Source organism: Cervus elaphus, chromosome 21 (genome assembly GCF_910594005.1).
Source record: "Cervus elaphus chromosome 21, mCerEla1.1, whole genome shotgun sequence".
In the NCBI taxonomy this organism is placed as follows: domain Eukaryota; kingdom Metazoa; phylum Chordata; class Mammalia; order Artiodactyla; family Cervidae; genus Cervus; species Cervus elaphus.
Window position 1 is genome coordinate 61,555,747 of NC_057835.1, and position 26,517 is coordinate 61,582,263.

At 36.4% G+C, this 26,517-nt stretch overlaps 1 protein-coding gene across 2 annotated transcripts in view; it reads left to right on the forward strand.

The window, feature by feature from the left end:
- Positions 1–26,517, forward strand: part of LRP12 (LDL receptor related protein 12) — an 88,688-nt gene that overhangs the window by 17,279 nt on the left and 44,892 nt on the right. Inside the window, exon 2 of one of the 2 annotated variants that reach the window (XM_043879183.1) lies at positions 20,541–20,597. The exons of the other annotated variant lie outside the window; for it this stretch is intronic. Within the exon in view, the coding sequence (XP_043735118.1) occupies positions 20,541–20,597 (57 nt within the window). The remainder of the gene's footprint in view (positions 1–20,540; positions 20,598–26,517) is intronic. 2 annotated transcript variants of the gene reach the window in all.

The window sequence follows — 26,517 nt, forward strand, 5'->3', positions numbered from 1 at the left end:
AAGAGCATGATAGTTGGTAAGATAATGTTTATATTTTTAGATATGCATATTGACATATATAGAGGTGAAATGATATATGGAATATATTTTAACATACTTCCCAAAAAGAAGAAAGGAAGTACCAAAAGCAGACTCAAACTCAAGATTCTTTGATATCAAGACTCATATACTTCCTACCATATCATCATGCCATAATATACTTTCTATAATAGATTTTACCATATGGTCTTCTAGGTTGCTTTTAACAACTACTGACCTATCTTTTTCTAAATTCCCTCATCTCTTGGAATCCTTGTCAATATAAGTGCAACTTGATTTTTTCCTATTCCATTATATCTATAGACATCAGTAACAGAGGAACAAGAATAGATATATTTACATTGCATAATTGTTTAAAGATATGTGAAAAGAATAATCTTCTAATTCATATATGATACTTCTATGGGAAAATGCCTAGTTGACAGGATAAACTGCAAGTTACTATTTTAAGATTCTGTGAAAGAATAGGTAAGTTATGAGACGAGCTCTGGTAGATGTGGGTGAGAAGCTAGCCACTTGCTCAGAGGAAAAAAGAGAATTCTTTAAGTATATCTATTAGATTGATGGTCTCTAAGCTGTTAAGAACTCAGGAGTCATTGAAGATCAAAAATGGTAAAAGCATCATGCTTCTGACTTGATGTCCTCTCTTGCCGACCTGCAAGTTGCTAATGCTAATTGAGTCCCTTACAATCTAAAAACAGAAGCTGCTCAAGAGCTTTGAGTAGTCATTTGCTAATATTTTCCATTTTGAAGTACAGTTGTAAGAAACAGCTTTCTAAAGCCTGTCATCCAAGTGGACAATTACATCCAAAATCTCTCTTTCCCTTTATCTCTTTCTAACTTCATTCACTAATGAAAAAAAATGCCTGTCTTCCGCTATATTTCTTCATCCTTTTCCTTCTTTCCTCTTAGTCTCTGAGCAAACTACAACATGAAAACCAAATGGCTATTTGTATAAGGGGTGTTCCATGCTTAATTTCAAAATCTGAAATTTTGATTCTTTAAATGAACAGCTACTGAAATTTCACTCTGTCAGAAACTAAGAGATAGGTTTTGGGAAATAAGAAGGCAGGGAGAAAGAAAGTGAAAAAGAAAGAAAAAGAAGAAAGGAGGGATAAACTTTCTTCGCCTCAGGACACTCAAAATTTTGGGTGAAAGATGTGCACATAGCTCAATATCAAGATGGTGTCCTGTGAAAACATCAAGAAGGACTCCTAACTCACCCTGAGATGGATGGAATTCTGTTTCCGGAATAGTCCATAATGCCTTTGGAAAAGGCATATCTGATATGAATCTTTAGTGAAACTGTTGATGTGTGCTGGTGGCAGTGTGCTGGACTGTTGCAGGCAGAGACTGCATCATATTCAAAAACATCAGTTTCCGAAACTCTGTATATTTAAGCTGTGTTGAAACCAAAATTTATATGTATGAAGTAAAAGCAGACCAAGAGTATTAAAAGTTAAGGGTGAAGAGATACAGAAGAGCCAGACGATAGTGGGCCTCAGAGGCTGCTTAATACGTAAAAGGAGCTGAACCAGTTACAGATTTATAAGCTGAAGATGCACGTTAGATACGCCTTTTCCAAAGATCTCTAGTAGCACTATGAAGAATGGATCAGAGGCTGCAAGACCAGAAGTTCAAAGCTTGCAAGCTAATTCATTTATTCATACATTCAGCAAATATTTATCAAATGTCTGCTGTGAGCCAGGCATTATTCTGCACTTCTGTTCTTGTGGAGCTTAGATTTAATGCAGTGAAACTAGAAAGAAATATCAGTGACACAAAGGAAGGGATCATGAGAACTGACTATATAGTGCAAAGGGAAAGATGGATTTGGTGAAAAAGAAATCTGGACTGACTTCCAGGTTTCTCTGTGGACAAGTGGGAGATGTCGTCATTCACCCAGGTAAGGAATACCAGAGGAGAAGAAGATTGAAGGCAGATAAAAAAAGAGTTCCATCTCAGACATAGTGAGTTTAAGATAGCTAGGTAATATTAAGGTAGTACTGAATTCCTGTTTAGTGGGAAGTTAAAAGACAACTTCTAGGATGGAAATAATAATAGCAGCTCCTCTATAGGGTGGTTATGAAGATTAAATGTGCTGAAGCGTGGAAATTGCTTAGACCATCATCTGGCACATATTCCAAACTCATTAGTTGCTGCTGTCTTTATTTTAAGAGTAAGGGCTTTGAGCTAGACAAATCTGCCTAAATCCTGGCAGTGCCACTAACCAGTTGTGTGGCTTTGAGCAAATCTTTTAACTTCTTTTGAGTCTAAATTTTTCTGCATGGAAAGTGGCATAGTATCTATTTTACATTGATGCTGTAAAGATCAGTAATAGTATATGAAAAGCAACAACCACAGTGACTGGCAGTAAGTGTCCAGTGAATGTTGGGGAGGTTGGTGTCAAGTAAGAATTTGCACCTCAAGAAAATGATTCTTATTATGGGTCAAATTTTAAGAGAGAGCAATGTGGAGGACTCAAACCTTTAAACATATATGCTGAAGAGTTTCTAGAAAAGGAGAGGATACTATGTCAAAAGATCTCTGAAGGATTAGGGAGATAATTTACTAAGAGTATTTATTGGTCAAGGAAGTTGTTTGAAGGCTCGGGGAGAATAAAGGACTAATGTAGTTTTTGAGCGAATTAGAGATAGAGCTGAATAAAGCTTTATTATAAAGTTATATTCCAGTAATAAATATCCAGTTGAGATGAAACCATGACTATATCGTGACATAATTCCTTGTGATTATGTGATTTTCTCCGATATCAGGAGCCTGGGTTCAGTGCTGATGTTTTTGAGGATTGTGTTTGGTGGGTAGATCTTTGGTAATATTTGCCACATGAGTTTCAGACATGCACTGAGGGTAAGAACTTAGCGGGTTCAGGAGCAAATGATGGGTATGGAAGCTCCATTAGTGAGTGTAGATTGTTCCAAAGAGTTTTTGACTGAGAAAGTAAGACCGGGATAGGAAAGAAGAAACAAGAAGGTGTACTGGCAAAAAAAGTTTTTCCTTTATGGATGAGAAAGACCTGAATAAATCAAGAGGAAACAAATGAACCAGAGAGCAGGATCTTAAGGGGAAGGAAAGAAACGGGGCAAATGAGATTGTAGGATCCACTATCTGCTTTTAGGCTAACTGTTCATTTGGGTTCTTTGGGTCCCATGATAGAGCCTCTGGTAAACTTGAGAACAACCTTCCCTCCCAGTGAAATACTTTCCATTCACAACATCTTGTTCTCTGGCTTTAGACATTACTAGAAGGAGAAACAAATCACCTACCATCTCATCCTTCATAGATAATTGTTCTTTAGTTGCCAAGTCATGTCTGACTTGACTCTTTGCGACCCTATGGGTTATAGCCTGCTAGGCTCCTGTGTCCGCGGGATTTCCCAGACAGAAATACTGGAGTGCATTGCCATTTCCTTCTCCAGGGGATCTTCCTGACCCAGGGATTGAACCCATGTCTCCTGCATTGGCAGGCAGATTCTTTACCACTGAGCCACCAGGGAGGTCCCTCATAAATAATTAAGATAGGAAAAAGAACAGTGTGGTCATTTGATGTGGGGAAAAAAATCACCTGGTGATGTCAAGAAAAACCTAAGTCTACAAATAGTATCCCCAATGATTTTAACAATTTAGTGATTTCTTTCAAATGTTAAAAGTTCAAAATGTTAAAAATTTAGATGGTTACTGGTTTTAAAATTCTGCTTCCTGTATAATTCTCCTTTAAAAGGCTCTTTTCCTGCAGTCTAATACAAATACATTAAGAATCATTTATCTTTGTTATTATTGCAGAGCAACACTGTTTCTATTTGTGTGCTTTAGTATGTACATAAATGCCATGGTGCTGTTAGTGACATCAGCAGGAATAAGAAAGTTGCAGCCACATATCCATCTTCTCATTATTGAATCTCATATGTAAGAACATTTTTCAAAGTGACATGTTGCTGTGGAAGAGAACAATGAATATGTTTCAGTGTGTGTATTAAGTGGTAGTTCTTGTACTGTTTTGTCAATAATATTAAGAAAAAAGATATCATCTGTAATTGTTAATTATTTTTATGAAGAAAAAACTGGAAACCATAGCTGTAAAATATTATGTTGTATTAATTTTTTTCAGAAGGTAACGTTTTAGTTCATAGTATCAATACACATGAGTTAAAATACAAAAGTAATATATGCTTTAATAAGTCAACATTATAGAAATGTATCAAGAATGAAAGCCAATCATCTCTGTCCCCCCTTCTTTCTACTTTGAGGCTGCAGTTAAGGGAGTAGAGTAATCATTGTTAGTTGGTTTTCTTTGTATCTTAACATGTGTTTTTCTAGGCATATAACTTGTACTCACAAAATGCACCAGGGGTCACAATTTCAAGTGTTGACAAAGACAAGGAAAGTAACACAAGTTAATTTAAAAGGTGTAGGATCAGTGCCAGATGGCATTAGAAAGTAATGGGCCTGTTGGGTATCTTAAAAAAAAAATGCATACTTCTACTGAAGGAAACAAGCGCAGTAGATTTGTATGCATGAATACTTGTAGACAGTTAAAAATTTTTTTCAAGGGAAGTCAAGAAATTTAGTGTCTTTTAATTAAAACTCTATTTTTAACATTGGAATTAGGTAGTCCTGGCTTTGAGTCTGTCTCTACCACCTACTAGCTTAAAGAAACTTGCAGTTTACCTGATCTGAGTCAGTTTCCTCATCCGTAATATGGGGATAACAGTATCCTTAAAGTTTTAGGAGGAAGATTAGTGTACTGGGTTCAGCGCAATACCTAATACTTACAAATGATGACCTTATAAATGCCTGTGACCATACATTGTCTGGGTGTAGAGTGTGGAAAAGGGATTCACCAGAGAGCCTATTGGGGCAATGGAGATGTGTGTCTTGATTGTGATAGTGATTGCAATACCATATATGCTTGTTAGAACTCATCAAACTGTATACTTTGGAATTAGTGAATCTTTTTCATGTAAATTATGCTCAACAAAGTTGATTTTTAAAAATATAACTGCCTTTCCCTTCTGTCTATACTTCAACTTCATCAGCTATTAAAATAGAGTTGACATCAAAAATCCAACATTTTTATCACCTGCTTCTCCTACTGTCCCTTCTCAACCCCAGTCATAGGCCATCCCCACACTGCAAAAGATTTTTCCTGTTGGAAAATCAGGAAGAAAGAAAGAAAGAAAAAAACACCTTTATTTGTTGGACTTTACTCCTGTACTAAGGTGACCATGTACTGGATTTATCTGAATGGGTACTGTGCCTGGTACATCATTTGAGTAAAACAAACCCCTAGGCACTTTGCAGAAGCATTATAATGTAATCAAGTAATATGAAGTAATAAAACACAAAATTTAATAAACCAAGAAGAAAAGTTAGAAGCAAAAGCAATATACTTGTTGTTTCCTTAAATGAGAGTAAAATACATAAGTAGCAGCACATAGTGTGTATGTGAATGTATATATATTCTTTAAAAACTCACCCCAAGTCATTCTTTGAGACCAGCACTACCCTGATACCAGAAAAAAGGAAACTACAGACCAGCTTTCCTTACTTATGTAGATGCAAAAATCCTCTTAACAAAGTGCTGGTGAACCAAATCCAGCAGTATATAAATAGGATTGTAAACTGTGACCAAATGAATTCTTCCCAGAAATGTGAGGTTCACCATAGGACGATCCATGTGATATACCGTGTTGATAGAATAAAGTACAAAAATCACAGAGTCATCTCAGTAGCACAAGCAATTGACAGTAACCAATACCAGTTTATAATAAAAATACTTTAAAAATTAGGAATGAAAAGGAACTTCCTCAGCCTGAAAAAACAGCGTTTATGAAAAACCCACAGTTTTTCATCATAATTAACAGTAAAAGACTGGAAGCTTTCTCTCTAAGACTAGAAGCAAGACAAGGATGTCCATCTGCTCTCACTACTTCTATTCATCATTGTATTGGAGGTTCTAGGCAGGAGAAATAGCCAAGGGAAAAAGGCATCTTAATTAGAAGGGAAGAAGTAAAGCTATCTCTGTTTATAGATATGACATACATGTGTGTAAAAATCCTAAGGAATTCATAAATTCCCATGAGAGCTAATAAATTCAGCAAGATTGCAGAATATAAGAAAAATGATTCTTAAACACTAGCAATGAACAACTGAAAATCAAGTAAGAAAATTTGATTAGCAATAGCATGAACAAGAATAAAGTGCTTCAGAATAAATATAACAAAATGCAAAACTAATACTCAGAAACTACCAAGTATTGTGGGGAAAATTTTGGGGAATACATGTAAATCCATGGCTGATTCATGTCAATGTATGGCAAAAACCACTACAATATTGTAAAGTAATTAGCCTCCAACTAATAAAAATAAATGAAAAAAAAAAAAAATCTAGTAAATGGAAAAGGTCACTTTTCATTCCAGTCCCAAGGAAGGGGAATGCCAAAGAATATCAAACTACTGCATAATTGGACTCATTTCACATGCTAGCAAAGTAATGCTCAAAATTCTCTAAGCTAGGCTTCAACAGTACATGAACCAAGAACAGCCAGATGTTCAAGCTGGATTTAGAAAAGGCAGAGGAACCAGAGAACAAATTGCCAACATCCTTTGGATCATAGAAAAAGCAAGAGAATTCCAGAAAAACATCTACTTCTGCTTCACTGACTATGATAAAGCCTTTGACTATGTGCATCACGGCAGACTGGAAAATTCTTAAACGAGATGGGAATACCACACCACCTTACCTGCCTCCTGAAAAATCTGTATGCAGGTCACGAAGCAACAGTTAGAAGTGGACATGGAAAAATGGACTAGTTCAAAATGGGGAAAACAGGACGTCAAGGCTGTATATTGTCACCCTGCTTATTTAACTTATATGCAGAGTTCATCATGCAAAATGCCGGGCTGGATAAAGCACAAGCTGAAACCAAGATTACTGGGAGAAATATCAGTAACCTCAGATATGCAGATGACACCACCCTTATGGCAGAAAGCAAAGAGGAACTAAAAAGCCTCTTGATGATGGTGAAAGAGGAGAGTGAAAAAGCTGGCTTCCAATTCAACATTCAAGAGACGAAGATTATGGCATCTTGTCACATCACTTCATGGCAAATAGATGGGGAAACAATGGGAACACTGACAGACTTTATTTTCTTGGGCTCCAAAATCATGTGGAGAGTGACTGTAGCCATGAAATTAAAAGACACCTGCTCCTTGGATGAAATGACAGATCTAGACAGCATATTAAAAAGCAGAGACATCACTTTGCTGACAAGGGTCAGTATAGTCAAAGGTATGGTTTTCCAGTGGTCATGTATGGATGTGAGAGTTGAACCATATAGAAGGCTGAGCGCCCAAGAATTGATGCTTTTGAACTGTGGTGTTGAAGAAGACTCTTGAGAACCCCTTGGACTGCAAGGAGATCCAACCAGTCCATCCTAAAGGAAATCAATCCTGAATATTCACTGGAAGGACTGATGCTGAAGCTGAAGCTCCAATACTTTGGCCACCTGATGTGAAGAGCCAACTCATTGGAAATGACCCTCTTGCTGGGAAGGATTGAAGACAGGAGAAGAAGGGGATAACAGAGGATGAGATGGTGGCATGGCATCCCCAACTCAATGACTTGAGTTTGAGCAAGCTCCAGGGGATGGTGAAGGACTGGGAAGCCTGGTGTGCTGCAGTCCATGGGGTCACGAAGAATTGGAAGCGATTGAGTGACTGAACAACAAGTAAATGAAAAGATGTGCATCATATTTATGTATCTGAAGAATTAATATTGTTAGGAATTAGTATTCTTTATACACCCCAAGTTGATCTACAGATTCAACACAATCTCTCCTAAAAGTTCAACTCTCTTTGCAGAATTGACAAGCTGATTTTAAAATTCATTTAAAGGAAATTACCTGGTGGTTCAGTGGTTGGGACTCTGCACTTTCATTGCTGAGGGCTGGGTTCAGTCTCTGGTTGGGGAACTAAGACTCTACAAACGGTATGTCATGGCCAAATAAATTAATTAAATTATTGAAAAAATTGATTTAGAAATTCAAGTGATTCAGAATAGCCAAAATAATCTCAAAAAAGAACTCATACTTCCCAATTTCAGAAGCTACAGTATCAATACAATATCAAGCTACAGGAATGAAAAGTGTGTGATACTGGCATAAGGATATATATTTTAGATCATTTTAGATCAATGGTATAGAATTGAAAGTTCAGCAGTAAATAGTTATATTTATAGCCAACTGATGTTCAACACAAGTGCCAGGATAATTCACTGGGGAAAAATAATATTTTCATCCAGTTGTGAGACAGCTGGTTATCCACATGCAAAAGAATGAATGTGACCCTTTTTTAAACACTGTACACAACAGTTAACTCAAAATGTACCAGAGACCAAGTATAAGTGCTAAAACTGTGACACGCTTAGAAATAAACATATGAGTAAATCTTTGTGATCTTGAATTACAAAATGGATTCTTGGATAGGACTCCAAAACACTAGCAACAACAACAAAAATAGGTTAATTGGATTGTCTCGAAACCAAAAAATACCTATACTTCAAACACATATTTCAACATCAAAAAACATCTTTACATCAGGAAAGTGGAAAATTAAACTACAGAATGAAAGAAAATATTCATGAATCACATATCTGATAAGGGATTAATATGCACAATATGTAAAAACTCTCAAAACTCAACAAAAACAAAAAGACAACTCAGCTAATTAAGAAATGGGCAAAGGATTTGAATAGATGTTTAAATAGATGTTTCTCCAAAGGATATATTGACATCCCCAATAAACACATGAAAAGAACTTCAACATCATGACTCATTAGGGAAATGTAAGTGAAACCACAGTGAAATAACACTTCACACCCACCAGAATAACTGTAATAAAAAGACAATAAAAAAGTATTGTTGAGGATATGGGGATATTGGGACTCTTACACATGGCTGTTGGGAATGTAAAATTGCACAGCCATTTGGAAAAAAGTTCGGCATTTGCTCAGAAAGATAAACATAGAGTTTTCAAAAAGACCCAGCAGTTCCACTCTATGGATATACTCAAGAGAATTGAAAACATGTCTGCACAGAAGCTTGTATAGATATCCATAGCAGTATTCACAAAAAGTGGAAACAACCCAGATGTCTGTCAGCTGATGAATGGATTAGCCCAATGTGATTTATCCATATAATGGACTACTATTGCGCCATGAAAAAGAATGAACAACTGATGTGGCACAACATGGATTACCCATGAAAATGTTGTGCATGATGAAAGAAACCAGACATGTAAGATCACATATTGTATGGTTCCATTTATATGAAATGTTTGGAATAGGAAAACCCCATAGAGACAAAAACTAGATTAGTTAATGTAGGGGCTGGAAGAAAACAAAAAAGAGGAATAACTTAATAGGTACGCTTTTTCTTTGGGGTTGATGGAAACATTCAGGTATGAGATAGTAGTGATAGTTGCACAACTTTTTGAATATAATAAAAACCACCAGATGGTACACTTTAAATGATGAATTAAATGTGTGAAGTATATGTCAGTAAATCTCATTGGAAATATAGGTGTATAATTCTCATTTTTCCTGGATTTCTGAATCCATTCAAACCTTCATATTTACTCTTGTGAAACACAGAAGTCACAGGTAGGAACCTTTGAACCCATGTACTCTTTAACTGAGCCCCTTTCTAGTTTGTTTTGTGAGTTCTTACATCAATGCTTCAAGCTGTTTTACAATAAAGATTATTTCTATCTGCGTGAACGTGGTCACTGAGGTACTCAGCAGTGGGATTCATAACTGTCTTGCATGTTCTTTCAGGGATATGATTCATCCTCTGAATACAGGTAACTTGTGTTTGTATAGTATTTGTTCTTTGACTAATAGTTCATTGTCATCATGCCCTTGTTTGAAGATATTTCCAGCATAAAATCTTACTAACATAATATAGGAAGCCTAAACATAAAAACAGTGAATTCCCAAATGTTTTTTAATGTGCTTTGAAAATTAGAATGTTTATTTCCATAAAAAATAATGTTGTAAATGATCATTATTATTATTTTAAGTAGCAGGTAGGTTCAGGCCAGTTCATAAAAGTCTATTAAATCCATAATGAATGCCTACAATTAAAAAGCTATAGAAGTAATAGTTTTAGAATACCAGTAATTAAATAAAGCTGGAAAAGAAGCTCTGTCTCCAAGGGATTTCTTAACCTTTTTTTGCACAAAATGTCTCATGTATTTGTTAGACACTATGGAGCCTGTTTTCAAAAGAATGTTCTGAATTTTTTATACACTTTTAAGGCATTCACAAACATCTTTGTTTAGCCATGACCTGGGAAAAGTGTGTTTATTAGTCTGCTTGGGCTGCCTCATTAAAATACCAGAGACTGGGTAGCTTAAACAACGTAAATTTATTTTCTTACAGTTCTGGACGCTAGAAGTCCAAGGTCAAGGTGCTGTCTGGGTTGGTTTCTGATGAGGTTCCTCTTCCTGACTTGCAGTGTCCATCTCACTGTGTCCTCACATGGTCTGTTCTCTTTGCACAAATAAAGAGATATCTGATGTCTCTTCTTAAAGAAACAGTCTCATCAGATTAGGTCCTCACCCTTGTGACTTCCTTTAACCTTAATTATCCCTTTGAGGGCCATGTCTCCAAATACAGTCACCTTGAGCATTTGGGCTTCAGCGTATTAATTTTGAGTGGCACATTTCAGTCCATAACAGTATACTTTCTCTATACCTTATTTGACCAGGTAGAAATAACTGTATTAAAATCACTAAAAAAAAAAAAAAAAATGAGATTGGGAGACTTCCCTGGTGGTCCAGTGGTTATGAATCCACCTGCCAATGCAGGGAACATGGATTTAACCCCTGGTCCAGGAAGATCTCGCATGCCATGGGGCAACTAGCCCATGCACCACCACTGCTGAGCCTGCGCCCTAGAGCCCACACATCCTAGAGCCCATGCTCTGCAATAAGAGAAGCTACCGCAGTGCGAAGTCCACACACCAGAACAAAGTAGCCCCCTACTCACCACAGCTAGAGAAAGCCCGCATGCAGCAGTGAAGACCCAGGGCAGCCATAAATAAATAAATGTTGTTTTTTTTTTAATTAGCTTGGGCAGAATCAGAGCTTAAGACCTAAATATTCTAAAGTAGTTTAGACCAAAAAAAAAAGTGCCTCCACAACATGAAAATCTGGAAAGAAAGTCTGGGGAGATTATTCAAATCTCAAAAATTTCTAGTTATTGAAATCACAAACTCCCAAAAAGGAATGAATGGCAGAATTAAGTAATTCCTCAATGACTTGACTAATTAAGAACATGTTCCCAAGATAAAAAGGATATTTAATAACCAAAAATAAAAGCATTGCTATTAGTAATATAGAGAAAACACAAGATTGAGTTCAGCAAAAATACCAAGGACAACAAAGCAGCCTTTTAAACATTTCTTTGTAGAATAAAGAATAACAGAGAAGAATATAAGTCTGTTACTTTGACAGATGGTGTAATACTGGTGATGTTTATGTCCCCTCTGTCAAATATACTACTCTTCACACTGAAAGGGGTAAGAGTAATTGTATCTGAGAGTCTTCTTGAAGGACACAGGTACAAGGATTATAGGAGTTCATCCAGAGACTCTAAATGCCTTAATGAGTTCTGACTTAGGTGGTAAAATACTTCCAGGGAATGAGAGAAGGAAAGAAAGATCTGATGATTGGAAAACAGAAATGCAGTTTTGATTTTCCAAAATGGGGTAAGAAGGATGAGAGTTCCACAAACCAGCAGTTAACTCATATGGCTCTAGGGAAGATCATAGGAAATAAAAGAATACCTGGGAAAAGAAATCTATAAGCCATATGAATTTGGTTAGAGCAGTGTTACCAGAACCTTATTTTTTTTTACAGATTGGTAGTAGGCCTGTCAGAGGCAAGTGTTATCACTTCTACAAGGGCATAACAAATTCTCTTATACACTTTGCACAATTTAGAAAAGTTTCATCTGGGTACTAGAACAACATCTAATACAATAATCATCCTAACCAGAAACAACTACTTCTTTTAAATTCTTATGGTTGACTTTTTGCATCCTTTAGTGAATTACACACACAAGAAAGGAATTTGAATGAAAAGGAGTGAAGATAGTTTAAGAGACTTATGGACAGCATCAAGCAGACTGATATATGCATTATTAAATTGTGAAAAGAGAAAGAGAGATTCTTTTTTTTTTTTTGAAAGAGAGATTCTTAAAAGCAGCAAGACCAAAACTTGTTACATGCAAACAAACCCTCATAAGACTATTAGCAGAACCTTTGCAGGCCACAAGTGAGTAGCATGCCATATTCAGAGTGCTAAAATAAAAAGAAAAAAGCAACTGCCAACCACAAATAGTTTACCTGACAAAGTTGTTCTTCAGAATTAAAGGAGGATAATGAGTTTTCCAGAGAAACAAAAGCTGAAGGACTTCACCACTATACCGCCTCACAAGAAATGTTAAAAGGAACTTCTCCAAGTTGAAATGAAAGGATATTAATTAGGAACAAGAAAAGATAATAAAAGTATAAATCTCACTGGTAAAGGTAAATACATAGTTAAATTCAGAATATTCAAATGTTGTATTGGTGGTTAGTAAATCACTTATATAACTCTAGTATGAAGGTTTAAAAGCAAAAGTATTAAAAGTGTGACTAAAATAATTTATTATGAATACTCAGGGTGAATAGATATAAATTGTGACATCAAAAATATAAAATGGGGGGGAGTAAAAATGTAGAGCTTTGGTGTACATTCAAAGTTAACAGCTTAAAGTAGACTGTTATAAGATATTTAAGTCTCATAAGAACCACAAAGCAAAAACCTATGGTAGATACACAAAAGAGAAAGCTTATCAGACCACCACAGAAGATGATCAGATCACAAAGAAGAAAGTAAGAGAAGAGAAAAGGAACAAAAGAATTATTGAAAAAACTAGAAAACAGTTAACAAAATGGTATTAGTAAGTCCATTTTGGATTTCTTTCTCTTTTTGTTGGTTAAAACTGCCTGTTGTCTCATGTCTGAACTTTTAAAATTTTTTTTCCAACATTTTCAGACATGAGACAGCAGGCAGTATAAAACTGTGATCTCTGAGAAATAAAGATCTCTGGGAAACAAATTAAAGAGTTCTTTTATTGCATTAGCTTTCTACCTGGAGAAAGCTGGTCTGTTATCCATTGCTTCATCAGGACCAGCAGCAGGAGTTCTGTTTGAGGTTTTAAAAATCTTTCTTTGTTGCTATTAAAAATTGTATCTACTCTTACCTTCTGACTGGCTGTTGCTTGTTTCTATAAAGGTGTTTTATTTTTGTATGCTTACTTTATATCTTGCTACTTTACTAATTTATCATATTTTTTATAACTTTGCTCTTGACTGTCTTGGGTTTTTCAAGTACATATACAATCGTATCAGATACAGATGGATGTCGTTTTACCTCTTCTTTTCCAGTCCTTATGCCTATAATTGTCTTTTTTTGTGTAATTGCACTGAGTTAATATCATGGCTAATATGGTGGGTACTCTTATCTTCCATTCCCATTTTTAGTAGAAAAGCCTCCAAAGCTTCCTACCTGAGTAAAAAGCTTGCTAATTTTATTTTGGTTTTATATTGTTTGCTTCTGTTTCATATATTTTAAATTATTTTCTCAGTAGATAGTCAACTCTTTGGTGGCAAAGACTATGCCTTTTACTTACATATCATCAACCTACTGTTCATTCGTTTATTTGATCAGATTTGGACTAAGTATCTCCTATTGTGTGTTGGGTTCTGTGCTAGTCACTGGGTTACAAAACAGAACAAACCCAGCTATGTCCCAGCACCCACCCACCTTCCCCCACCTAGATTAAGGTCACACAGTAGACATTACACAGATAATACAAGTGTGATAAGTTTTCAGAAAGTGACAGTTCTATAGGAGCCTGTTAACAGAATGACCTAACCTAATGAGGGAATCAGGAGATACCTTCCTAAAAAAATAATATGTTAAAGTCCAAAGGCAAAAGACGCAACTGACTCTTTTCTAAGTGAAATCTAATATTTCTGGAAAGAAGAGATGGAGTGGAAAAGTGAATCACAAGAGAGGAGACTTTTGGAGTAGTTGGGAAGGCTTATACTTTGGAGAGTTTGGTAAGCCCTATTTATAATTTTGAAATTTTTCTTTAAGTAAAGTAAAATAGAAATGATGTTTGCTTTGGGGGTATATATATGTATGTTCATATTTTGATGTTTGATACTTCTCACTGCACAGTGAAAATAGGATTGTAGGATGCTGATCATATAAGTGACTTGTAACTGCTGCTCATTAACTTTTAAACCAGTGATCTTCCCCCATACAAATTGGAGTAGCTGTGGGAGGTGGGTTTTAATTCTGAAAGTTAAGAAGTTAAGTACTGTTTCCTTTGCAAGCAAGTATATTCATGTCCGCATTTCTTTTTTTAAGTAAGGAGCACAAACTTTTTAATGACTGTGAATTTGAATTTTTAATCCATCCAATTACTTGCTTTTTGAAAAAAAATTGCTAAATTGCTATAAGCTGGTTTTCTTGCCTTATAGTGAACTGCTTTTTTTCAGGATAAGTTGAGGGAAGCCTCGTGAGGCACTTAGGGCGTGTCTGGCAGGTATCTATCACATCTTGCAGTATTTATTAGCTATTTTTTAAGAACTTTAGTTCTTAATAAGAATAGACAGGAAGAAAGATACAAAGCAACAAGGATGGAGAGACCGTGAATTAAGATGTTCTCTAAATGAGGATATTCTGTTTATGCAGGTGAGTAAATCTTAGGAGAAATTGTTATTAAGGTTCATGAATAAAATAAATAGTAAAGCTAAGGTTTGATTCCACAGAGTCTGGTTCCAGAGCTCAAATTCACCACCCTGTGGTCTCTTTTCCTAAAACAGTACATATCTCTTTTAGAAGGTTCTCTCTTGTATTGCAGAAATTACAGAACCATATTTTAGCTTGGTAAGAAGAATTATAAGTGGGACCAATTATCTTTGGAATTTGGTTAATAGGAATGAAAAAAAAATTAAGTCTTAAAAATTATTTCCTTACTTAAGTGATAATAAAACTTTTTCTTGTCTTCCAGGAGTTCTAGCTAATGAGCTGGTCCACTAACTAATTAGTTGCTAGGTGGCCCAGTAATAAAGAATCCACCTGCCAATGCAGGAGGTGCAAGAGACACCGTTTCAGTCGGTGAGTCAGGAAGAGCCCCTGGAGGAGGAAATGGCACCCCACTCCAGTAGTCTTGCCTGGAAAAATTCTATGGACAAAGGAGCCTTGCAGGCTACAGTCCATGGGGTCTCACAGAGTTGGACATGACTGAGCACGTGCACACACACAGTGTATGGTTATAGAAGTAATGCTTTATCAGACTGTGTATTATTCCAGTATATAGCAACTTTAAAGGGTGACTTATGTGAGAATATCTTGCATGGTCGCCACTGTAGTTGCAATGAGGAGGTGGTGTGTGTACAACCTCATATGTATGGGGTTTTCTTCTCTTGGGTGTTGGGGGCTGGGCATTAGGGGAAATATAATGAACTTTGTATTAACAAAGCAATTTGAGGCAGTGCTCTCAGCTTATAACATGTGTTTTGTAAGTGGCATGTTTGTAAAAATGACAAGTATACCTCAATTAAGCAGCCCACTTATTTCATGTGATACTTAGAGTAGGAAATATCTAGTATAATGTAATCCTCAAAAAAGGGATAGTTATTTGATGATATCAGAAATTGTCATTTTTTTAACTTTTAAGTAGGATTGTTTTTAAACTAGAGTAAATTTGTGGGAAGTTAGTATCATGTTTTATGACTTAAAGTATTGTTATGTTGGTTTTAAAAATCAATAATACTTCTGAAATTATAATGTTTCATACAATATTTATAAGAATGATGGGAAAGGGACTATATGTATTCTCTATTTTTTTGATAATATGAATAAATTTTTTTAAAAGGAATCTGTGCCTGTTGTAGTAAATTCGGTCAATGCTGAAGTACACAAAGTAGGTCTTCCTCTTTAATTTCAGTTTGTGTATAGCCTTAGAGACACACACACATATGTGTGTGTGTGTGTGTATACACACACACATGCATTCATATATGTTATGATTATATAAACATATGCATTAACTATATATACCCATTTAAAAATTAAAATTAGATCATATTCTAATGTTATTCTGAAGCATATTTAACTTAATGGGCATATCTTTTCATGTGAGTACATATAGAATTAGGCTTCCCTTGTAGCTCAGTTGGTAAAGAATCTGCCTGCAATGCAGGAGACCCAGGTATGATTCCTGGTTTGGGAAGATCCCCTAGAGTGGGAAATGGCAACCCACTCCCGGATTCTCTGTCCATGAGAATCCCATGGACAGAGGAGCCTGGCAGGCTACTTGTCCATGGAGTCGCAAGAGTTGGACATGACTTAGCAACTAAACCACCACCACATATAGAATTAATTCGGTTTATTTTTTTATTGTAAGACTGTTTTTACTTTGTTCATTTACATGCTAATGGGAATATAGATTAAATTCTGTTATTTTCTACTAACAGAATTCTCCTAAACCCTGTAAGATAGGTATTATCTGCTCTGTTTTAAAGATGAAATTAAGACACAAAGAGGTTAGGTAACTTGCCCCAGATTGCACAGCAAGTAAATATTGGAGCTGGTGTTAGAATCCTGGCAAACTAGTCCAGAACCCACAGTCTTGAATACTACATTGTTACTGTTTTCCTTCTGCTTGTCTTTATTCTGTTTACTGAATTAGAATTAAAAATTTAATGTATAAAATGTATCTAATATCCTCAGGAGTTTTCCTGAGGATAATTTAATATGCTACCTTAAGGGTATTTGAATCTTAGGGTCACAGATTACACAGCTTTAATTTGGAGTTGTAGCTACTTTAGAAGTAGAAGGTTTAAACCCTGCCTCTCAAATGTTAATGTGCGTTCAAATCACTGGAAGCAGGGGAGTGGTCTTGTTAAAATGTAAATTCTGACTCAGTAACCTGGGGCAGGGCCTGAGACTCTGCCTTTCCAACAATAAGCTCCCTGTGATGCCTGTGCTGCTGACCTTCTTGTAAATAGCAAAGGTTGAGGCAGTTTATACTGACCTTCAGCCAATCTTGTTAGTTGTTTATTGAATCTGTTTCTTATTTACTGTTTTGTTTATGCTACCAATTTTCATAAGTTGTACACATTAAAGAAATAATGTAGGAGCTTTCTAGTAGCTTCATTTCTCTATCATTTAATATTGCTGGGAAAAATGTGGCTTCTGTGGTACTAATGTTCAGTGCTCATATAAATAACTGATCCAATTTATTTGTGTACTAAATACAACTTACACACCTATGCCACCATTTCCACTGGATCGTTTTTAATGGAGGGAAGTATAACACCTCTTTTCATTTTGAAGGCTGTAGTTGTGGTTGAACTAAGAAGGTTGTTTTATCACTAGTATTCTTCAGTAATAATTAAAATATATTTTACATACCTATAAAAATGAATTTCTGTTCAGTGCAATCTGTCTGGCACTGTTCTTGTTCATTTGCTAAGTCATGTCTCACTCTTTGCAACTCCATGGAGTGTAGTACACCAGGCTCCTCTGTCCTCAATATCTCCTGGAGTTTGCTCAAGCTCACACCCGTTGAGTTGGTGATGCCATCTAACCATCTAATTATCTGCTCCCCCTTCTCTTTTTGCCTTCAATCTTTCCCAGCATTAGGGTCTTTTCCAGTGAGTCAACTCTTTGCATCAAATGGCCAAAGTATTGGGCCTTCAGCATCAGTCCTTCCAATGAATATTCAGGGTTGATTTCCTTTAGAATTGACTGGTTTGATCTCCTTGCAGTCCACGGGACTCTCAAATTAGGGTCTTTTCCAATGAGTCAACTCTTTGCATCAAATGGCCTAAGTATTGGGCCTTCAGCATCAGTCTTTCCAGTGAATATTCAGGGTTGATTTCCTTTAGAATTGACTGGTTTGATCTCCTTGTGGTCCACAGGACACTCAAGAGTCTTCTCCAGCACCACAATTTGAAGGCATCAGTTCTTTGGCACTCAGCCTTCTTTATGGTCCAATTCTCACAACCATACATGACTACAAGAAAAACCATAACTTTGACTATTTGGGCCTTTGTTAGCAAAATGATTTATCTGCTTTTTAATATGCTGTCTAGGTTTGTCATAGCTTTTCTTTTTTTTTTATTTTTTTTAATTTATTTTATTTTATTTTATTTTTTTGTCATAGCTTTTCTTCCGAGGAGCAAACATCTTTTAATTTCATGACTGTAGTCACCATCTGCAGTGAGGGAAGCCAAGAAAAATCTGTCACTGCTTCTACTTTTTCCCCTTCTATTTGCCATGAAATGATGGAATCGGATGCCATGGTCTTAGTTTTTTGAGTGTTGAATTTTAAGCCAGCTTTTTCACTCTTTCACCTTCATTAAGAGACTATTTAGTTCCTCTGCATTTTCTGCCATTAGAGTGGTGTCATCTGCATATCTGAGATTGTTGACATTTCTCCCGACAGTGTTGATTCCAGCTTGTGATTCATTTAGCCTAGCAATTAGTATGATGTACTCTGCATATAAATTAAATAAATGGGGTGACAATATACAGCCTCGATGTACTCCTTTCCCAGTTTGGAACCAGTCCATTGTTCCATATCTGGTTCTAACTTGCTTCTTGACCTGCCTAAGGATTTCTCAGGAGGCAGGTCAGGTGGTCTGTTACTCCCAACTCTTTAAGAATTCTCCACAGTTTGTTGTGATCCACACAGTCAAAGGCTTTAGTGTAGTCAATGAAGCAGAAGTGATGTTTTTCTGGAAACGCTCTTGCTTTCTCCATGATCCAACAAATGTTGGCAATTTGATCTCTGGTTCTTCTGCCTCTTTGAAACCCAGCTTGTACATCTGAAAGTTCTCAGTTCATGTACTGCCGAGGCCTAACTTGAAGGATTTTTAATATAACCTTACTAGCAATGTGAAATGAGTGCAGTGGTACAATAGTGTGAACATTCTTTGGCATTGCCCTTCTTTAGGCTTGGAATGAAAACTGACCTTTTCCAGTCCTGTGTCTCAGGTGCTTAGCTGGCATGGTTTCATTGCATTGTCATGGCCCTCCCATAGCCTCCCTTCATTCATTAGCTCTTTGAGCACCTGCTCTGTTCTGGGAACTGCATACAGTGGTGAGGCAGGCGAACACAGATTCTGCTGTCCTAGAGCTTAGCTCCTTGGGGGATGCGAAACAGTAATCAAGCAACCGTAGAAATGTGGTGGTTTAAAAGATAAACTACTAATTATAGTATTTGCTGTTATCTTCACTCTTTGAACCTTCAGAGTGAATTCTGCTTTTGCCATTGAAGTTTCTCCCACCTAGCTTCCTCTGAACCTGCCCCGCACTAGGGAGAATGCCTTGTCAGCTGGAAATTGACCTAAGGCATAGACAAGAGACAAAACTTTAGAAGTAAACATGAGCAACTTGTACAAGAAAAGTAGAGGTAGATGGAAGTCATTCATAATACAGCTAAATTAAATTTTTAAGGATAATACCTGAGGGACACTGTTTACTCATTTAAAGGAGTACATAGTTTCTACTTTAAAAGGGGTCTTTTTTAAATGCTATTTTTCTAGCTGACACTTGGTAACTAATTTCAGTTACTTGAATGCTTTCATGTGCCCAGCTTTGTGGTAGGAGGTATAGAAAACCATGGGCTACCAAAATAGGATATAATTATGTCTCTACTCTAAAGACGATTGATTGATTGAAAGTCTCTCAGTCTTGTCCGACTCTTTGCGACCCCATGGATTATACAGTCCATGGAATTCTTCAGGTCAGAATACTGGAGTGGGTAGCCTCTCCCTTCTCCAGGGGATCTTCCCAACCCAGGGATCAAACCCAGGTCTCCTGCATTGCAGGCGGATTCTTTACCATTTGAGCCACAGGGGAAGCCCCTAAAGACTATTAGAGTTGTTGATAAAATGTTGACAGACTTAGAAGACAGTGCAAAAGCCAGACCTTTTTTTTTTAAGTACCAACATGTGTGACTGTAACAGTGAGCACATTGTGGACTATTAAGCATGCTTTTAGAGAAATGCTGTTTTAAAAAGTATATGATTGTCCCTTTTCTGGTAATAGTCCTAAGTTCTCTTTTGACTGTTCACTTGACAGAAAATTCTTTCTGATATTAATCACATCTATATATTTGGCCTTTATATTACACTACCGTGTCGTGATTTCCAAAACGTTTTGTTGTTCTTACTGAGATTATGATTTGGGGCTTTGTAATATTGTTTTGAAGATTATTATGAGACTTTAATTTAGTTTCTGAATATTATAAGTAGCTCTAAGTACCTGTTTTTCTGTTAGAGGGAGAATCTGAAAATTTTTTTAAAATTTTTATCTTGGAAATTAGTTTATTCATTATGTTTAATTTTAGGACATGGTGCTCTTGCAGAACATTCTGAAAATGTGCATATTTCAGGAGTGTCAACTGGTAAGTCATTTTCTGTAATGTTTAAATTTCATGCATGACTTATATGGTAAATATTGAAAGCCACCTGGTATCTTATGAAGTGATATTTGGCTATAAAAGTTATTACTGCTTTTTGCAGCATGTAATAAGGAAAGAACTGGAACTTAGAGAAATTCTCACAAGATAAAATTGATACTTGCATGGCTGTGGATTGATTATACTTTTCCAGACGGACTGCATAATTATTTTTCTGTACAAACATTGAACCAAGAGAAAAGTTAGCTCAAGCTGAATTTGTGTTTTCTTTCCATAGAAAGTTCTATGAAGTGAAATTTATGAAAATGTAATTTTGAATGCTGCTCAGAGCATTGGAGCCTTAGAAATTAGCATTTTTGCCTGACTTTTTAGATGAAATGCTACTATACATAAAACTGTAGTACTTGAATGCACAATTTATATGTTACTAAAAAAGCACCCCAACATATTTGCATCTATGAGATTCAGAAACTTGCTAAGGTAAATGCATTTTTCCACCTATTTAAGCTTTTATAAATTAATAATTACTTAAGGGCCCATATCTATTAAAATGTTCATTCTTATATATACAAAATAAATAATAAAGTCCGGGAACTATATTCAGTATCTTCTAGTAAACTAATGGAAAAGAATCTGTCACCTAAAATTAACACAGCATTATAAATCAACTATAATTCAATTGATTTTTTTTTTCATTCTTAGGTGATTTCTACAACTTTGATACCATTTTTACCTTATCAAGTACAGTTACTTGGAGAGCAAAATCTTTATTTTTCACATATACTGAAATAGAGTTTCTTACTATTATTCCCTATATTCTTAATGAGTTTTGTGCAGTTAAAAAAAATTGCACTTGGTGTATTTGTCAGTTTACCGCTTGATTTCTTCATGTTTTCTTACAATTTTGTGGTTATTTTTTTCTCATTAAGCAAAACTGAAGGTTTCCTCTTTTGTTTTATATCTTATTTTATATTTAGAAAGTTAATAGACTTAACAAGTAGTCTAGGAGTTAGCCTGTGCCAGGCCAAACAGATTAACAGGTCTGGTTTCCTGAAAGTGAAAAGCAGGTGCCTTTGCAGCCTATGTTAATTCTTCTACAGTGTGTTTCCCCATTTTCATATGCTTTCAAGTGTCATACAGTTGTGTATATCAAGTTAAAAAAGTTTATTTAGGGTTGACCTTAATTTTCTCCCTTTTCCTGCTTTGGATATCTATTGAGAATTGTGATGACTTTTCCAAGTTGTCACTATGAAGTAAGAAATTGTTTACAAACGTTTAATTTACACAGCCAAGTGATTATTATCTAATTCAGTGATTTTCAAATTTTTTGGTCTCAGGATCCCTTGTAAGCTTTTAATAATATCAGGGACTGTATTAGTCTACTCAGGTGGCTACCATAACAAAACACCATAGGCTGAGTGGCTTAAATAATAGCTACTTAGTTTCTCACAGTCTAGAGGCTAGATGTCCAAGGTCACTTAGTTTCTCACAGTCTAGAGGCTAGAAGTCCAAGGTCAGGGGGTGGGTGGGGTTGGTTTCTGGTGAGACCTTTCTTCCTGACTTGCTGATGGGGCCTTCTCACTGTGTCCTCACATGACATTTCCTGTATGTGCTCTCGGAGAAAGTGAGGTACTCTGGTGTCTCTTCCTCTTCTTTATAAGGATCCCAGCCCTCTAGGATTAGGGTCCCATCTTTATGAGTTACAGCCTGGCTTCCAAATACAGTCACATTTGAGGGTTAAGACTTAAGCACATGAGTTTGCAAAGGATGCAATTCAGCCCATAACAAGAATTTCAAAGAGCTTATGTTTATATGGCTATAGCTACTGATATTTACTGTATTAGAAATTAAAACTGAGAAATTGTTTAAAAACTTCTTCATTTACTTGGATATGAAAGTAGTGAATCCATGGCATCTTTACATCAGTAACATAGTTTTATTAAAAACGCATTTTCCAAAATAACATCAGTAAGAAGAATGGTATTGCTTTACAGTTTTGCAAACTTTTTAAAGATTGACTTACAAAGGAGTACCTGGATTCTGACATCTGTGCGCTCAGCCTTTTGTAACATATTGCTTTGTTCGACAATATAAGGACAATCCAGCAGTACACCAATGTATGATTTGAAAAGAGAGGAATATTTCCATAACTTTTTTCAGATAATTGTGAAGATTCTTCTTTGATGTGATGCCAGAACTCAACAGGTGGTCGTTTCTTAAAGGGTAGTTGCAAGTGGGATCTGAAACTGCATCAGTGAACTTTTGTTGCCTGTTTTACCAAAATCCAGTGACCGTTCTTGTCCTTTAAAGGGGTTTTTTTTCACCATGCATGATTTTGTAATACGAATTAGATATTTGAAAATATTGGTTGACTGAGTTATGTGGATTTATAACATAGGTTTATTTTCTCATAGTTCTGAAGGCTAAAAATCCAAAATCAAGGTGTTAGCAGAGTTGGTTTCTTCTGAGGCCCTTTTCTTTGGTTTGTAGATGGCTGTCTTCTATCTGTATCTTCTCATGGTTTTCAGTCTGTGTATCTGTGTCCTGATCTCTCCTTATTAGGACACCCATCACATTAGATAGGACCCACCCATGTGACTTCATTTTAATTTAGTTGCCTCTTTAAAGGTCTTGTCTCGAAATCCAGCCACATTCTGAGGTACTGGCAGTTTGGACTTCAGCATAGGAGTCTTAGGGGTAACACAGTTCAGTCTGTAACAAAATGAGTGTTTTAATTAAATGTATTTATATATCAATAAATTAATTTCAGAGCCCAGTGAAACCTTATTAATGACTTATTGTTTTTCCTGAAGGTTTGTCTTATAAAATCTTTCTTTTGTGGAAAGAGAAGATTAAGATGAAGTCTATTCCAACCATATCATTAAAAATATAAATGAATGCTCTCTCAAAGTGTGGTTTTGGATATAGATTCATTGCAGTTTTTCTTTAGTCAGTATGGAGCTATAGAAGGTATAATGCTTGGTATAGTATAAGCCTTCTGAATTCCTTGTATCCCTAGTTGAAATGAGAGCCCTTTCAGTGCTCTTATAAATGGGAAATTAGCTTTTGGAAGAATCTCTAAATGTAGGACTTGCTCTTTCTTGGGCCCAGCAAGCAGCAAAAGTGACGAGATGGCTCCGTGTTCTGTGGAGCTGCCTGCTTCTGCTCTTCACCTGCTCTTTTCAGCTCTGCTGCTTCATTTGACAGTGCTTTGCACCTTAGCTCATTCATTCTTTATGTTCTGGAAATTTTAATGACATTTTTGAAGAACTTTAACTTAGGTGCAGTAGTATTTTCACTTAATTTATTACCCAGATCAGGACACTTTGAAAGCAAAAAGGTACACTGTTTTCAATATGCTGATACCACAGGCAAACCAGAACTATCCTAGACAATTTGGAATGTACAGTCACCCTAACTGTAATGAATTAAATTCATTCAGCTTGTATTAAACACCTGATATGTACCTTGTGCTGAGAAGGATGGGAGTGAGCAGTAAGTAAAAATATTCCTTCCCGACTAAGCAAGCTCATCTGCTGCTCAAGCCAAGGCCTCCGCTGCCCACCCTTGCAGGGTCCTGAGTGCCACCACCACCAAAGCCTCCTTTGATCATACATAAGGCCCATGTGGCCCGTCTATGCCAAAGCCTCCTCCAGAATCTACCCTGGGCACCCCAGCGTAGGAGCAGAAGCTGCTGGTGGGGGCTGAATGCTAAAACATGGGGTTAGGAAAGCAGATCCAGGGAGAGGACTGCTGTTGGCTGTGCGGAGACAACATGAAGGGATGGGAAGATCTGAACAGACGAATCACAAGTAGGGGCTTCCCAGGTGATGTTAGTGGTAAAGAATCCCCCGGCCCATTCAAGAGACATAAGAGACCTGTTTCGATCCCTGGGTCAGGAAGATCCCCTGGAAGAGGAAATGGCAAGCTGCTCCAGTATTCTTGCCTGAAAAATCCCATGGACAGAAGAACCTGTGGGCTACAGTCCATGGGGTCACAAAGACTCTACACAACAGAGCACACACACAGGCACAGGCAGTCACAAGTAATGGAATTGAAACTGTGATTAAAAATCTTCCAGGAAACAAAAGTTCAGAACCAGATGGCTTTAAGGTGAATTCTGTCAAACATTTAGAGACGAGCTAACACCTATCCTTCTCAAACAATTCCAAAAAATTGCAGAGGGATAAATACTCCAAACTTCATTGTACGAGGCCACCATCACCCTGATACCAAAACCAGACAAAGATATCACAGAAAAAAGAAAATTACAGGGCAATGTCACTGATAAACATAGATGCAAAAATCCTCAGCAAAATACTAGCAAACCAAACCTAACAACATTTTAAAAGGATCATAACAATGATCAAGTGGGATTTATCCCAGGAGTGCAAGGATTATTCAGTGTATGCAAACAAATCAATGTGATACACCATATTAACAAGTTGAGTAAAAAACATATATTCTTCTCAATAGATGCAGAAAAAGCTTATCCAGTCTCACTACTTTTATTCAACATAGTTGTGGAAGTTGTAGCAACAGCAATCAGAGAAGAAAAATAAAAGGAATCCAGGTTGGAAAAGAAGAAGTAAAACTCACTTTTTTCAGATGACCTGATACTGTACATAAAAAGTCCTACAGACACCAATAGAAGACTACTAGAGCTCATCAATGAATTTGGTAAAGTTGCAGGATACAAAATTAATACTCAGAATCTCTTACATTCTTATACACTAACAATGAAAGATCAGAAAGAGAAATTAAGGAAACTATACCATTTACCATGCAACAAAAAAGGAATAAAATACCTAGGAGTAAACCTACCTTAAGGAGGCAAAAGAGCTATATTCAAAAAGTTGGACACAACTCAGTGACTTTCACTTTCAAAAGACTAAGTTACTCATGAAAGAAATCAAAGATGACACAAGCAGATGGAGAGATATACCATGTTCTTGGATTGGAAGAATTGGATTGTGAAATTGACTGTACTACCCAAAGCAATCTACAGATTCAGTGTAACCCCTGTCAAATCATCAAGGACATTTTTCACAGAATTAGGACAAAAAATTTTAAAATTTGTATAGAAACACGAAAGACCTCAAATAGCCAAAGCAGTCCTTTTTTTTTTAAGATTTATTTTATATTTTGGCTGTGGCGGGTCCTTGCTGCTGCCAGCGGGGATGACTTGTGGCAGTGCTTGTTGCGGAGCACAGGCCCTAGGCACACGGGCTTCAGTAGTTGGAGTACACAGGCTCAGTAGTTGTGGCAGATGGGCTTAGTTGCACAGCAACATATGGGAATCTTCCTGGATCAGGGACCAAAATGGTGGTATTCCTTTCATTGCAAGGTGGATTCTTAACCACTGGACCATCAGGAAAGCCGGGCCGAAGCAGTCTTAAGAAAGTAAAACAGAGCAGGAGCAATCAGGCTCCCTGACGTTATACTATACTACAAAGCTACAGTTATCAGGGCAGCATGGTACTAGCACAAAAACAGGAATATAGATCAGTGGAACAAGATAGAAGGCTCAGAAATAACCCACACATCTACGGTCACCTAATCTGTGTCAAAGGAGGCAAGAATATGCAATGGAGAAAAGACAGTCTCTTCAATAAGTGGTGCTGGGAAACTGGATAGGTACATGTAAAAGAATGAAATTAGAACATTCTCTTAACATTGTACACAAAAATAAGTTCAAAATGGATTAAAGATCTATATGTAAGGCTAGATACTATAAAATTCTTAGAAGAAAACATAGAACACTCTATGAGATAAATCACAGCAAGATCTTTTTTGACCCATCTTCTAGAGTAATAACAACAAAGAGAAACAATTTGGATTTAGTGAAACTTGGACGCTTTTGCACAGCAAGAGAAACCGTAAACAAAATGAAAAGACAACCCTC